Source organism: Watersipora subatra, chromosome 3 (assembly GCF_963576615.1).
Source record: "Watersipora subatra chromosome 3, tzWatSuba1.1, whole genome shotgun sequence".
Lineage (NCBI taxonomy): Eukaryota > Metazoa > Bryozoa > Gymnolaemata > Cheilostomatida > Watersiporidae > Watersipora > Watersipora subatra.
The window spans coordinates 58,190,552-58,204,187 of record NC_088710.1 but is presented as its reverse complement, the minus strand read 5'-3'; the positions used below and the strand labels follow the sequence as shown (position 1 = coordinate 58,204,187).

At 37.1% G+C, this 13,636-nt stretch overlaps 1 protein-coding gene across 4 annotated transcripts in view; it reads right to left on the bottom strand.

Moving 5' to 3' along the window:
- LOC137389970 (obscurin-like) overlaps nucleotides 1–13,636 on the bottom strand; it is a 35,867-nt gene that overhangs the window by 6,966 nt on the left and 15,265 nt on the right. The window contains exons 20-30 of one of the 4 annotated variants that reach the window (XM_068076170.1): nucleotides 13,463–13,486; nucleotides 12,629–12,821; nucleotides 11,334–11,499; nucleotides 10,813–10,961; nucleotides 10,122–10,253; nucleotides 7,900–8,061; nucleotides 6,842–7,070; nucleotides 5,265–5,509; nucleotides 1,146–1,349; nucleotides 943–1,018; nucleotides 300–449 (exon numbers count right to left, since the gene is read on the bottom strand). In XM_068076170.1, the coding sequence (XP_067932271.1) occupies nucleotides 300–449; nucleotides 943–1,018; nucleotides 1,146–1,349; nucleotides 5,265–5,509; nucleotides 6,842–7,070; nucleotides 7,900–8,061; nucleotides 10,122–10,253; nucleotides 10,813–10,961; nucleotides 11,334–11,499; nucleotides 12,629–12,821; nucleotides 13,463–13,486 (1,730 nt within the window). Of the gene's footprint in view, nucleotides 1–299; nucleotides 450–942; nucleotides 1,019–1,145; nucleotides 1,350–5,264; nucleotides 5,510–6,841; nucleotides 7,071–7,891; nucleotides 8,062–10,121; nucleotides 10,254–10,812; nucleotides 10,962–11,333; nucleotides 11,500–12,628; nucleotides 12,822–13,462; nucleotides 13,487–13,636 lie in introns of all 4 variants that reach the window. The other 3 variants (XM_068076171.1, XM_068076172.1, XM_068076174.1) reach the window with 3 other exon arrangements.

Below are 13,636 nucleotides of genomic sequence, written 5' to 3'. Positions count from 1 at the left end.
GGCTACAGGGATTAAGTACAACAGCTTATGCAGGCATGTATATATAACCAAACAGGTGAGATACATGTAGCTAGATAAGTCATATGTAGTAAATGTACATCTAGGTCGCAGAACTTTATGAAATCTAGGGAACTCAATGAGTAAATAGCATAAATATGATTTACCATTTAGTCATGTAAGTACACTAGGTAAATAGGATATGTGTCAGGAGGCATGCACATTTGAGGGTATTCTAACATGGCACTATATACATCCAATGTATGCACAGGTGATTAAATGAAGTCTGTAAGTGTACATACCCTGCAACTCTCTTCAGGCAGTTGTAGATGAACCTATGAGCCAGTTGAGAGGAGTTGGGGTGTACACTGGATATCCTAAATCTCAGGTATTGTATTCTACTGATGGTATCCTCTTCCGTGCTCCCATAAAATGGAGACTTTCCACTCAGGCTACAACAGGAAGCTCTGCCTTCAAGCCTCACAAATAAAAGTCTTCAAGAAACATAAATTTACATCTTATCAGCCAAAGTTAATGCTACAAGGTTTTGTTGTACCTTTCAATTGGGCTGATACAGGAAACAATAATTGAGAACAAAAAGTGAAACTTTCCAAAAAGTTGTTAGTAAACTTGATTTCTTCTAGCTAAAACTTCTTATGAACCCAATGGTTGAAACTTATGCTACAACTAAGAATGTAGTCAGGACGTATGCAGAAGTTGTCATACCGTCTAATTATGGTATCAACTTTATTCTTTTTTAGTAACTAGTTAAGCTTATTACAAAAGTCAATTCAGCTACAATTTCTAACTAGAATGAATCAAGCAGTTAAACATCTGAATACATTTGACAGCAAACTTTACGCTGTTGAAGTGATTATATTGATAGTGATGGCAGCCATGCTGCATGCTAGGCTAAAGGAGGTTGGAATAGTTATCGTCACTTACAGTACAAGAGCGCACAATCCCAATCCCCAAATATCCACTTTTTTGGTAACGCCTTCATTCATGACAACCTCAGGAGCTACAATTACAAAGTTTTAATCACATGAAGGAAACCAAGCACATTCATAAAATGGACAAATTATTTCTAAAAAACAAAGCAATTTAGAAATTGCTGCTCCTGTACAACATATTGAGTGTAAACATACCAAGGAATTCACTGTAAATTGAAGAGATAGGACTGCTAGCATCATCCTGATTTTTAGCCTGAGACAAGTTGGCAAGTACAACTCGCGATCCATGGAGCGATGACATGACAATGTTGCAAGGATGGACAACTCCATGTATTATGCCTCGATAGTGCAAATACTCAACTGCAGTAGCTATTTGAGTCATGGCATCCACTACATACCCTACAATATGTTAAACACAGTGTAACAAAGAAGCTGTTTTAATGTGTAGTGAATCTAACAATATTTTACCAGCTTGATTTTGTGGGAAGAACTTGTCACTGTTCCATTTTTTACCAAGTTCAACCATAAGTCATGACCTGACATACAAGCCTTAAATAAACTACAGTCATTCCTCGGCATGCAAGTGCCCCAACATATGGGAAAATCAAGAAAAGAGCAGAAGTTGGAGCAAGTTTTATTCTTGAGATACGAGTAATCTTTGAGATATGAGCATACAAGCCGATTCTCAGTAGCCACTACATGTATATGGCCAAGTATGCGAGAGGCCGCTTTCGAGAACAGCAGTGCTTGGTCTTTCTTCACAAATCAGTTTGAAAAAAGTTTTTAAAAAGTTGACTAAAGTTATAGCCAACCGGAGGCAAAAAGCGCCAAACTGGAAATGGATAATAAAAAATTAAGGCGACAAGTTAAAGCAAGTTTGGTAAAAGATTAAAATTTACATGTAGCTTCAAGTGCGTGCTTAGTAAGCTAAATTAATTGAAATTAAATTAAAAGTTTCTATTACATAAAGTCCTAAAGGTTTAGTGTACCGAACGTGTTGCCCTCAAGTCTCTCTCAGACGGTCGTTATCCACAAGATCTGTCTCAAAAATTAAAACTCACAGTAGTATACATAATAATGTTACATTTTATTGCAAATTTTAACAACTAAATAGGTATTTGTTTCTTTGTTAGCGTAGATACTGAAATACAACAATTAAAAACACATTTTATCATCATAATATCGTGTTATATATGGGTTTTTTATAATATGGTAACGGATTAATTTGCATTTAGTTAATTTATATAATAAATAGTGCTTTGAGGCATGAGTAAAGCAACATACGAGCTCAGTCCCAGAACGCATTAACCTCGTATGTTGAAGTTTGACTGTAGATTATTACTCAACATTCAGTTGCAGGAGCAGATACAAAAGAATGGTGGAAATCACTGCCTCTATGGGTTGATTACTTTTGTAAACCTCACTGCAATTTGACAGTATAAACTAGAAGCATTTAATTTTTATTGAAATTTTGGTTTACGAAAAGTTGTCCAGTTGTTATTTAAAATAATGGAAACACTAAAACAAGTTGATGATTAGAAATACACATGTACTAAACAATCACTCCAACTCCAACATGTAGTATTACAAACTGCACTGTTACTAAAAGCACTTTTTAACAAAAAATCACAAAAATCTGAATCAGTTATGTCATCAACATAAGTAATTGTTTTCTAACTCAATGGCATTTTCAAAACTTACACAAAAATGGTTGTTTTAACCACTTCGGGTACAATTGCATAATCCAATTTCGCGTTCAGGTACAATTAAATCATGATGCTCTACAGATTATGACATGGGTCAACAAAAGTCATTTTAACCGTAGAAGCACTCACATTTTTACATAGAACACCTATACTTTTGGAAAGCAAAAAAAATTCTGTATCTGATCGTATTATCTTTATTTCAAAAATTAAAAATAATAAATATTGAAAGTAGCATGAAATAGCGGTTTTATTAAAATTCGTGTTCTACGAACATTTTTGACTAATAAGGGTAGCATGAAAATGTATAAAACTATATATAATAACAAACGATTAAAACATACTGTGTATACAATGCAATCTACAGTCTCTTCCATAGGTGTTAACTTATCTTCGTCACCACTCTACTGGAAGTCTGCCATTTCTATCGCTGAATTGAAGATTATACGCATCAACTACTAACTACTACGCGTTGCTACTAACTGATCGAGATGTTGAACTTTGAACCCAAATTACTCGAAATTCTTTCATTTGACCATAGCTGTTTGACCAGTCCGATGTCTGCAAACATGTCTGAAGGTCATGTTTAGCTTTGTAGATAGAGTGTAACTGTAAGCAGGCTCTAAATATAGATGGATGAGTAATGCAACTACGCAAAGCCTGAAAACTGGCAAAACTGGCTAATGAACTTGAGAAGAATATACTCGAAGCCGCTATAGCGGTGCATGCACCCGAAGTGGTTAAGTTGGAAATTCTCAAACAAAGATTTAAAATTAAATTTTAGGCTAATTTTAGAGAGAAATCTTTGGACAACACTGTCACTCCATACAAGTTTAAAAAATCGTTGGTTATGTTATTAACGAATAATAAAATTCAGTTACTATCAATTGCTGGGAAAGTCGCAAAAATGTGTCTATGGCGGTCGACCATAGAAAACGCATGAGGGAGTCTACTTCAGTGAAAGGGTTGAAAACGTTGGATTTGCCACTGTTTGTGATAATAAACATGTTCATTTCCTTCCGCAGCTGAGTTACTTTTACTTTTTTTTTTAGCTACGAGAACTACAGAAACTACAGAACTTGCACGGGCACTCCGAGCCTGGCGATAGGCAGCGGTGAGAAGAAAGCGAGCAGCGTATATTACAAAAAGCACACCATCTCATTCAATGTTAGAAATGCTTGAAGCAGTACGATGCCTTCCAAAAAGCCTATTGCCCAAACGCAAAAACAGATTGATTCCCGTAGAGAGAGATCGAATTTGCGAAGCAGCAGCAAGACGAGCAGAAACTGCAGAGCAAACGCAGCTACGCCCACAACGAAACGGAACTGCTGCTGCAGCTGCTAGAAGAGCAGAAACCGCCGAACAAACACGGGTACATCGAGAGCAGGCCAGAATAGATGCTGCAGCCGCTAGAAGTGCAGAGACTACTAGACCGACCCCAGCAGTAACTCAAACGGCTCAGAGCAGCCGCTACATCGGCCAGACGTGCAGAAACCTCCGAGCGGATGCAGCGGCGACAAGAACATGATGCACTAGCTACAACAGCTGCTCACCGAGCTGAATTTTTGGAGCGGATGAAACGGCGACAACAGCGAGATGCACTAACTACAGCAGCTGCTACCAGGCGCCGTGTATGGACAGAAAACTTCGCGCTTGACTACAGTCATGCAACACAGTATAGGGTTGAATTTTTTTTATGGGACGAATGTCCAAAAATGCTCCAGATGTAACGCCTTACGTTGAAAAGGCGAGAGGCCATATATGTAGTTTATATAGTAGATTTTATTGATAATAAATTTTATCAACAACCGCATTACTGCTGCACAGTTTGTATATACCATGTCAAAACACAGGCTATAGACGAAGAACTGGTGAGTCATGATTAGTGTTTCAAGCATGCAGAAGTCTCAATTCAATAAAAGCTGGCGATAGCTAAGCAGTGCAACAGCAAAATATTTTCTAGAATTTCCTAAAATATGTAAAACTTTTCCATACTGCCAGTTTGAACGGCGTCAGTTTGCCTAGCAATGTCAATTTCATTATCAGTTCTGCGTACAAAATTAGGACAATGCCGATTTGAGTAGTTCGAGACTGATGCATTGTAGACTAGCTGTAAAACACATTGCAAATCTCCAATGGGCTGACATGTACAACTGCATATGTGTATGCAGTCAGATCAGCACAAAAATTTCAGTAGATTGCATATTTGGAGTTGTTTTACGGTATGAAAGACAACTCTCAATAAAACTATTGCTTTACGTAAATCTGTTCCCGAACACGGGTAATGCAGCTAGTTACATATAAATTGACAAAAACTTTCTCCGAGTTAATAAAAATCGGATGTTTGTTGAAAACCGTAATTGCTGTGAAATTCTAAATGCTTGCTGTATCTCTCTTAAAGTTATGTTCATTTCCTAAAGTTATGGTAAGTGCCCTGAAACCACGAATACTTGTACATCTGTTACTGATAACAAGTTGAAGAAAGGAAATAGTAATCAATACCATAGTGACTATGCTCACGTGTTTACATTGTGAGAGCAATAACCGCAGCAAGCCCTGGTAATAATGTTTATCTTGTATGGGGTGATTGGTAGAACCCTAAGGGACTTACTCTCAGTGTAGGTGGCTTTCCGAGCCAATCGCTGCAAAATGTTTTCATTGCTCATATCTTGGAAGATTAGAGTCAAGTGTTTTGGCTGCTCATACAAGTCATAGAGTCTTTGAATGTGGTTGTGGTGCAAGGCTTTGAGGATAGACAACTCCCTGTTTGCTGCCTCGTTGTGCCCTCTGACTCCAACCAAATAACTTCGCTTTGTGTCTTTTCGCTTGCACTTGTATAGATGTCCATTGCTGAAACTGTGATAACAAAAACAAACTGTGATTTATGACATGAACCATCAGGTGTCTATCCTTTTCTTATCAGCGAATTTAGCATAGATTGCGCCGACAAGTTTTATAACAATTTTGTAGTTTTATCAGTGGAAATTAGAGAAACATATGTATAAACTAGCTTGTAATTGAGTGTCATTTTAAATTAATTATATAGCCATCATGACTGTTCAATATCACCAATAAAAATCTCAATAGAGTTGGTTAGATAAACGGTTTATTTAAATGAGATTAAATAGTAAAAAACAATGGCTTACTTAGTTCAGTGACTGGAATGAGTACCAAATACAAACTGACCTACATTTAGCCTGAGATTCTAGCAATTCAATTTTTACATGATAAACTCATGCCATTAACTGCCCAACTTAATTCTTCAATGAGGACGAGTGCAAGTGACCAGGCTAGTTGCTGCAACGGCTAAAGTTAGTTAGGAAACCCAAAGTTGAATATTGCTATTACCAATAACTTGAAATACACTTAAGTTTCGATAGTTATACAAGTTAGCCTCAGCTACAACTCAAGTTATACAAGTTAGCCTCAGCTACAACTCAAGTTAGCCTCAGCTACAACTCAAGTTAGCCTCAGCTACAACTCAAGTTATACAAGTTAGCCTCAGCTACAACTCAAGTTATACAAGTTAGCCTCAGCTACAACTCAAGTTATACAAGTTAGCCTCAGCTACAACTCAAGTTAGCCTCAGCTACAACTCAAGTTAGCCTCAGCTACAACTCAAGTTATACAAGTTAGCCTCAGCTACAACTCAAGTTATACAAGTTAGCCTCAGCTACAACTCAAGTTATACAAGTTAGCCTCAGCTACAACTCAAGTTATACAAGTTAGCCTCAGCTACAACTCAAGTTAGCCTCAGCTACAACTCAAGTTATACAAGTTAGCCTCAGCTACAACTCAAGTTATACAAGTTAGCCTCAGCTACAACTCAAGTTAGCCTCAGCTACAACTCAAGTTATACAAGTTAGCCTCAGCTACAACTCAAGTTATAGAAACCATTGCAGGTTGAACAAGAAATAACGAACATCTATGGTTCTTTCTGACACCTACAAGCAAATCTTAAAATTTGGTTTAAAAACTCCATCTGGTCCCTGAAAACCAGCCTCTCAAACACCCACATACGGAATATCTGATTGAAAATGAAAGGAATTCCAAGCATCGCCACGCTTACAGCTAGTACAAATAAAATACATGTTCACTGATATTGTGAATTTCCGATTCAGCAAACAAATTTTATGATTCGTTCATCATGTACCATATGGTGCTACATGTTTGTGTAGTGAGACCTACGTGTGAACAATCTCCTTGCTGAATCTATAGAGATCTTCTGCTCGGTCTGACTTGGCTATCACTTCTTCAATATTATCACAGATGGAGTTGCTCCTGCTATGAATCGGTGGCACGAGGTTGATCTCAAGGCCCAATCCAGATGCTCCCGCTCCAGCTTCCTGAAGAGGTGGGGTTAAACTGAGAGCTACCGCCTGATTCATATCAGGTGTGAAGACTATGCTCTCCATGCCTAGAAAGTGATAACCAGATAGCTTTCTGTCAACACTTTCATAGACAGAAACTTTGCGCCAAGTTCATTCAAATGTATAATTGAAATGAAGCTACGATAAATGTAAGTTGTAAAGATAAAGAGATTCCAATCTACGGCGGCATTTCGTTTTTGAGCTTTTAAGAGCTTGTAATCACCTTTCCACATGTTTGGCACTTACAACACGACAGAGTAAGACATGGTGAATCTTTTGATACCAAATAACTGTAATGTGAATTTTGTTGCAAGTCAACTTTTAAGGTCTGTTGCAACTATATCAGTACATTCACACCATTACGCTGCCATTATGAAAGATTTTCAATGTACATTGTTCATCTTTTTATTCAACCAATATGATTCTGAGTATTGGTCTATTAGTACCACAATGTCTATTCAGACAATACTCCCAAATTTCTGCATCAGCCATTTTCGAGCCAAATTAGATATTAGAATACACTTTTGAACTAATCCTGAAATCATACAATGTAGCATAGTCTATCAACCTCGTAACAAAATTGTTTATTTTTCAACCTGGAATTAGTGTGATTCATTTGATGACCATGCTCACAGTCCACACATACGAGGCAAATATCAAAACAGATTAACAATATGTGTGAAGGTTTGACTGCAGATCTGTACTGCGAAGGTGTGGTTACTGATTCATACTATGAAGGTTTGACTGCAGATTCACACTAAAAAGTTAATTATATTCCTAATCATTGCCTTTTTGTCTACGGCCATAAAATTATTATAGAGCCCACACACCTCTTGATCCCTCTCACCATCAATACAAACAAAGCAACATGGTTACCTTCTCTCAGAGTCTTAGTGTCAGGCGAGGCCCAGCTATACGCACTGTATCCAAAGTCATTTTCAGCAGATACTCTAAACCGGTACACCGTTGATGAACACAGACCCTCTACTATAGCTGAGCAGCACCTTGTTAAGTGACAAACCACCCATCTCTCTCCTCCTGCAAGATATTAGGCTGTCTAGCATCCGAGTAAATGTTCATCTATGTGTTTGTCTTTTTGTTAAACCATGTGTCCAGTGAAAGCAATTAAAATCTAGCAATGAAAAATCCACACGACACTAGATTGTATCTCAGGGCCTCCAGACCTAGAGGTGACGAACTTATCCATTTAGCTACACGAAATACAATGGATTCCTTAGGCAAATAGCCATTACATTGGTTAAGATACGCTTAAAGAGCTTGCTAGGGATTAATAACTAGCACTGTTGACCGTTTATGCATGACGATTGGCTGATTGTGGCTCAAAATGCGAGTAGGGGTATTGTTTTAGTAAAGATTTTAGTAGAGGTTTAGCTTTCCAGGTCAGTTACTCAAATTCATTAGGTAATTATGCTATTACTCGTGCAACGCTTGACATTCATCTAGTATCTAATATAAATGGTCTGCAGACAACCGAAGTCATATTAATAATCCTGAAACATATTTGTAACAATTTATTGGATTAAGATATTTTGTTCACAAATTTGCTTGTGGAAATACAGCTGAGTTGGTCAATCCACTCAGTTTGATACTACTGTCAGTTCCATGCAGTTGTGGAATAAATTGAGTATTTGTCAGTAATTTTCTATTTTAGAAAGTACATAGCAATTTAGCAACTGCTAATAGAAAAATATGTTACTCGTACATACATATATACATACCACATAAGTTAAACTTTGCCCACTTTTAGAGAATGCCTAGCTAAAGCATTCCCTTTTAACTTAGCAAGAGTGTATCAAAGGTTAGATAAACACCTCCAGGTAGTTTATGAATTGATAATATCATTGCTGTTGATTGATCAACCAATTAAAGCTCCAACTCACATCTCTAAGACCTAAAGTCCTGATATCTACCTACATCTCAGATACCCACATATCTGATACACACATCTCAGATACCCACATCTCTGATACCACATCTCTGATACCCACATCTCAGATACCACATCTCTTTACCGACATCTATGATACCCACATCACTGATACCCACATATCTGAAACCCACATCTGTTTCTCCACATCTCTTTACCCACATCTCAGATACCCATATCTCTGATACCCACATCTCAGATACCCACATATCTAATACCCACATCTGTCTTCCCACATCTCTGATACCCCATCTTTTTACCCACATCTCTGACACCCACATTGATGATACCCACAACTCTCATATCCACATCTCTGATACCCCATCTTTTTACCCACATCTCTGACACCCACATTGATGATACCCACAACTCTGATACCCACATCGCCGAAATCCATGTATTTGATACCCACATATATCTGTTTGTGTAGATTCTAACTGAAGTGCTTCTGCATACTAGCATTCTGGCTTATAAACCAAATTTTGAAGCAAGATTTGTGTTGATAAATGATGAAAAATTCGCATAACATATTATTTTTTGCTTCACCGTGAAATGGTTGTATAAATTGTCTCATAAGAATGTAATAGGATCACGAGGATCACATACACAAACTTGTCTACAGCATCAAGAGAAATTGGTGGCCGGTGTTCTGAAAGAATTGCTGGTGATGCTAGGATCAGTACTTAAAGAACAGCTATTTGGTGTTGAATCGGGCGAGACTTTAGAGACAACAACATCAGAGCACCTTTGGTAACTTAGTGCAAAATGGTAGAGTTCATAGATATAAAAATATAAAAAAATATTTCAAGTCATGTTTCCAAACCGTGTAAATATTTAGCAAAAACAAGTTCACTAGTTGACTAAACAAATTAAGTTTATATTCTAAGAAACCACTGTATCTGTACTGTACCTAGTACTGTATCTAGTACTGTATCTAGTACTGTATCTAGTACTGTATCTAGTACTGTATCTAGTACTGTATCTAGTACTGTATCTAGTACTGTATCTAGTACTGTATCTAGTACTGTACCTAGTGCTGTACCTAGTACTGTACCTAGCACTGTACCTAGTACTGTACCTAGTACTGTACCTAGTACTGTACCTAGTACTGTAACTACTATTTCCTCTTTAACTCTTTAAGTTGACTAACCTTTTTCCTTGCAGTCAACTTTGAACCTTTTGATTGTGCTGTTTCCATCCTTGGTTGGCTCCGACCATACAATATAAGCGTGAGTGTCCCAGACCTTGGCAGCTATAGGACGTCCTGGAGCCCCAGGTATATCTACAGCAGGTGTTCTTATATAACATCAAACCTACTACCTTCTGGGGATATTTTACAAAGGGGTGATTTACTAGCTTAGAGCTATCTACAAGAGCTACATATTATCAGGAATACAACTAACACACCACTTTATGGCTGCCAAGATGGTTTATATAAAGACTCTGATGATGTTTGTAGCATGAAGTTGAAACCAACTCTCATAGGAGACCGGGTGTCAAAACACCAGTGATTACTCGGCTACAGAAAAAACATTTCTTCTCTAGTTGCTCAATTCAAATTCTTCAAGGCCATGTCATTATCAGTTCAGAGATACTTCACAAACATACAAACACACAAACATGTGCGGTTTAATACGTTCTTTATCATACACAGCTACTACTTATAATAAGTGGTAGACCCTTTATTATACACAGGTAATGAATTGCAGATGGGATGTTGCGTTATGTGAATCCACTGTTTTAGGTGTGAGTTTTTAGTTAGATTAATATAAATATTACTGAGCCCTTTTTAAGACAAATGCTTTCATTTCTAGTTATGATTTTGTAATGTATTGTCGTACCTCCCACAAGTAACCTGGCCTTTGTAGTTACGGACTTCATGTCTTTGCCACGGATAGAACATTTATAGACACCTGCGTCTGTCGGCACTGCATTCTTTAAGGTTAAACATAGCTTGCCATCTTTTGCATAAGAGAAGGTAAAACGCTCACTACAAGTATGAAAAACTATTACTATACAGAACTACTACATGCAAGGTCTTAGATTTAATTCAAGTCAGTGTATCCATGTGTGATGCCGATTTCTTCATACTTGTGCTCAGCTCATAATAGGCAATGATTCTGAAGGTTCATTAAATAAAATGATTCACAACAAACAAAAACAATAGAATAAGTACATTTAAATTGTGTAAATATGAAAGGAGGATTTCACAATCATTCAACATATCTGTTCTTTTATTACTGATAAAGTTTATTTGCTACAGTCACACGAGTCTCAGAGATTCATATTGAAATGGTGTTTGCAAAGGAATCATATTAACATGTTGAGTATAAATTGCTCTACAGGAAATCTCTCAACTAACCTCACTAACACAGTGTTCTTCTCTATGTCTCCCATGAGGAGCTCATCATTTCTGTACCAAAAGCCGGTGCAACTATCACCTTCACCTTCAATCTCACATAGCAGAGTGACAGCCTCTCCCACCTTGAAGGATGTTGTTTCCAATTTTTGTCTAAATATTCTGTTACCTACAAATAATGAACAAAAAATGAACCAATGATTTTTTATTTTAAAATTTCTGAAACTTTTTAAAAAGATCGCGTGCCTTATCAGTGAAAGTAAATACTACTAGCTTTAGCTGTACCACTTGAACTAAAAAAGAAAGTAAGCCATTGAGTACTAAGAAGAACAGATCTCTAGCTGTCGCTAGTAGACTACTATTTCCAACTAGTCCTACTCATTGTATTATATTGAGATGAAATGTCATCAAGGGTGTGAAAGAGCTCAACATGGTCGCCAATTTACTTTTAGTGACATTACTCACTATATACTTTGCTCTTTGACACTAGAGTAAACTGTAACAATGACAACATATTGGCTTTTCTCAAACTATTTCAGCAGCTAGTTCTTAATTAAGCTAATTGTAAAACATTTCACTTTAAACAGCAAATTTTGCAGCGCTCTTTGGTAGTTCATGCCATAGCAAAGTATAGAGAGAATGATGTCTCTGAAAGTATAAAAGCACTATATTGGCTCATTCATGCTGTCTCAGTGGCATAACTAATTCTATACAGTGCTCTAGCCTTAGGGAGAAACCCAATAATTGAAATTAATTTTACATTTAGAAATGCAGTTAATATGCACACGGGAGTTGTCCCATCACACCTTCTATCAAAGTCATCTACTAGTTACCTAGTGGAAGTCACCTTCTAGTAATGTTAAATGAATTTAGGCGATAAACTTTACACTTGATATGAATACTAGAAAACTTACCATCCACTGTATATTAATAAATCACACTCGGTCATTGCGTATGCCTGTGTCTTTTCACATGTTTTTTCGATTCCATCCAAACTTCACACACATGTGTCGTGTGCCTTACACCAGATCACCAATATATATTCGGTTTCAAAACTCTATCTGGTTCTTGAGAACCAGCCTGTTATACACATACCACATGCAGGCTCTCTGATTGAAAATCAATGAAATTCAAGGTGACGCTCCGACTTAATGCTAAAGTTTAATGCTCTAAGTCTTATAACACAGGACTTAAGCTGGTAGCTATTGCTGAAGAAGGCTATAAGGTCATTACAAATCACTTCTTATCAAATGAAAGGTTTGGTTTGATTACATTCTTGCCCTTAGTGCTAAACATACATTTGGCAACAGGTGAGACTCCAGACGCCTGCGAGGCTTGCTGCTCGATGCATGCCAAGCCCTGATTGGCTAAGGAAAGGAAATCTTCCCGAGTCAATTGAACATGCATGACCTCTTCCTCAGATACACCCGGTAGCTCACGAGTTCGAAGAGTCCGAGCTAGCCAGCTATTCTCATATCCTTCTGCCACTTCCTATAAATATCATTAATTGTAGATGTTAATTGTGGGCTCGTTTGGATCTCACTTTATTTGTTCTTCATCTTGCTTTAGAGTTTACTAGTTGAACAACCAGTGTTGCAAGAGTAATAAAATAGTTACCTAATGAATTTGAGTAACTTAAGCTAGCAAAATACGAGCTGTATCTGTCAGGTTGAGACCATCTTGTAATCATTACATTACACGTTACGATCTCTCAAGCAATCAATCATGATCTTTAAGCGTGCTAATAGTAACCAATAGTATTTTTGCAAGTGCTGCAAGCATGCATATTTTAACCAGTGTAATGAGTATGACCATAATTAATTCATTGCATAGAAATGTAGCTGGTTGGCCTAGCACGCTTGTTTGCAGACCAGGAGGTTTGGGGTGCAATACCAGTACAAAGAGGACTTTCGTACCTAAAATTTTATCACTAAAACTGGACAAACGAATGACAGACAAACAAACAACAAGATTTATATTTAAATTGAGCACATTGACATGCCGACATTATTGAAGGGTGACAAACATATTCCTTGATATAGAGCGGAAGAGAGATCATGCAAGATCCCAAAACAAATGTGTATATGCATACACATAACATACACATGTTAACATAAGCAATGTAAAGTTACCTCTTCTGATGTAGGAAACACAATCTGAGAATACCATAAAAATATTTTATAAGTATGAGAACCATTGTTAAATTTTATATTTCCCTTAAGGAACAAATTAACTAAAAAAGTTAGCAAAAATCCTACAATAATATTAAAATTTTTTACGAATATTGTTCCTTTGTCTGCCACAAG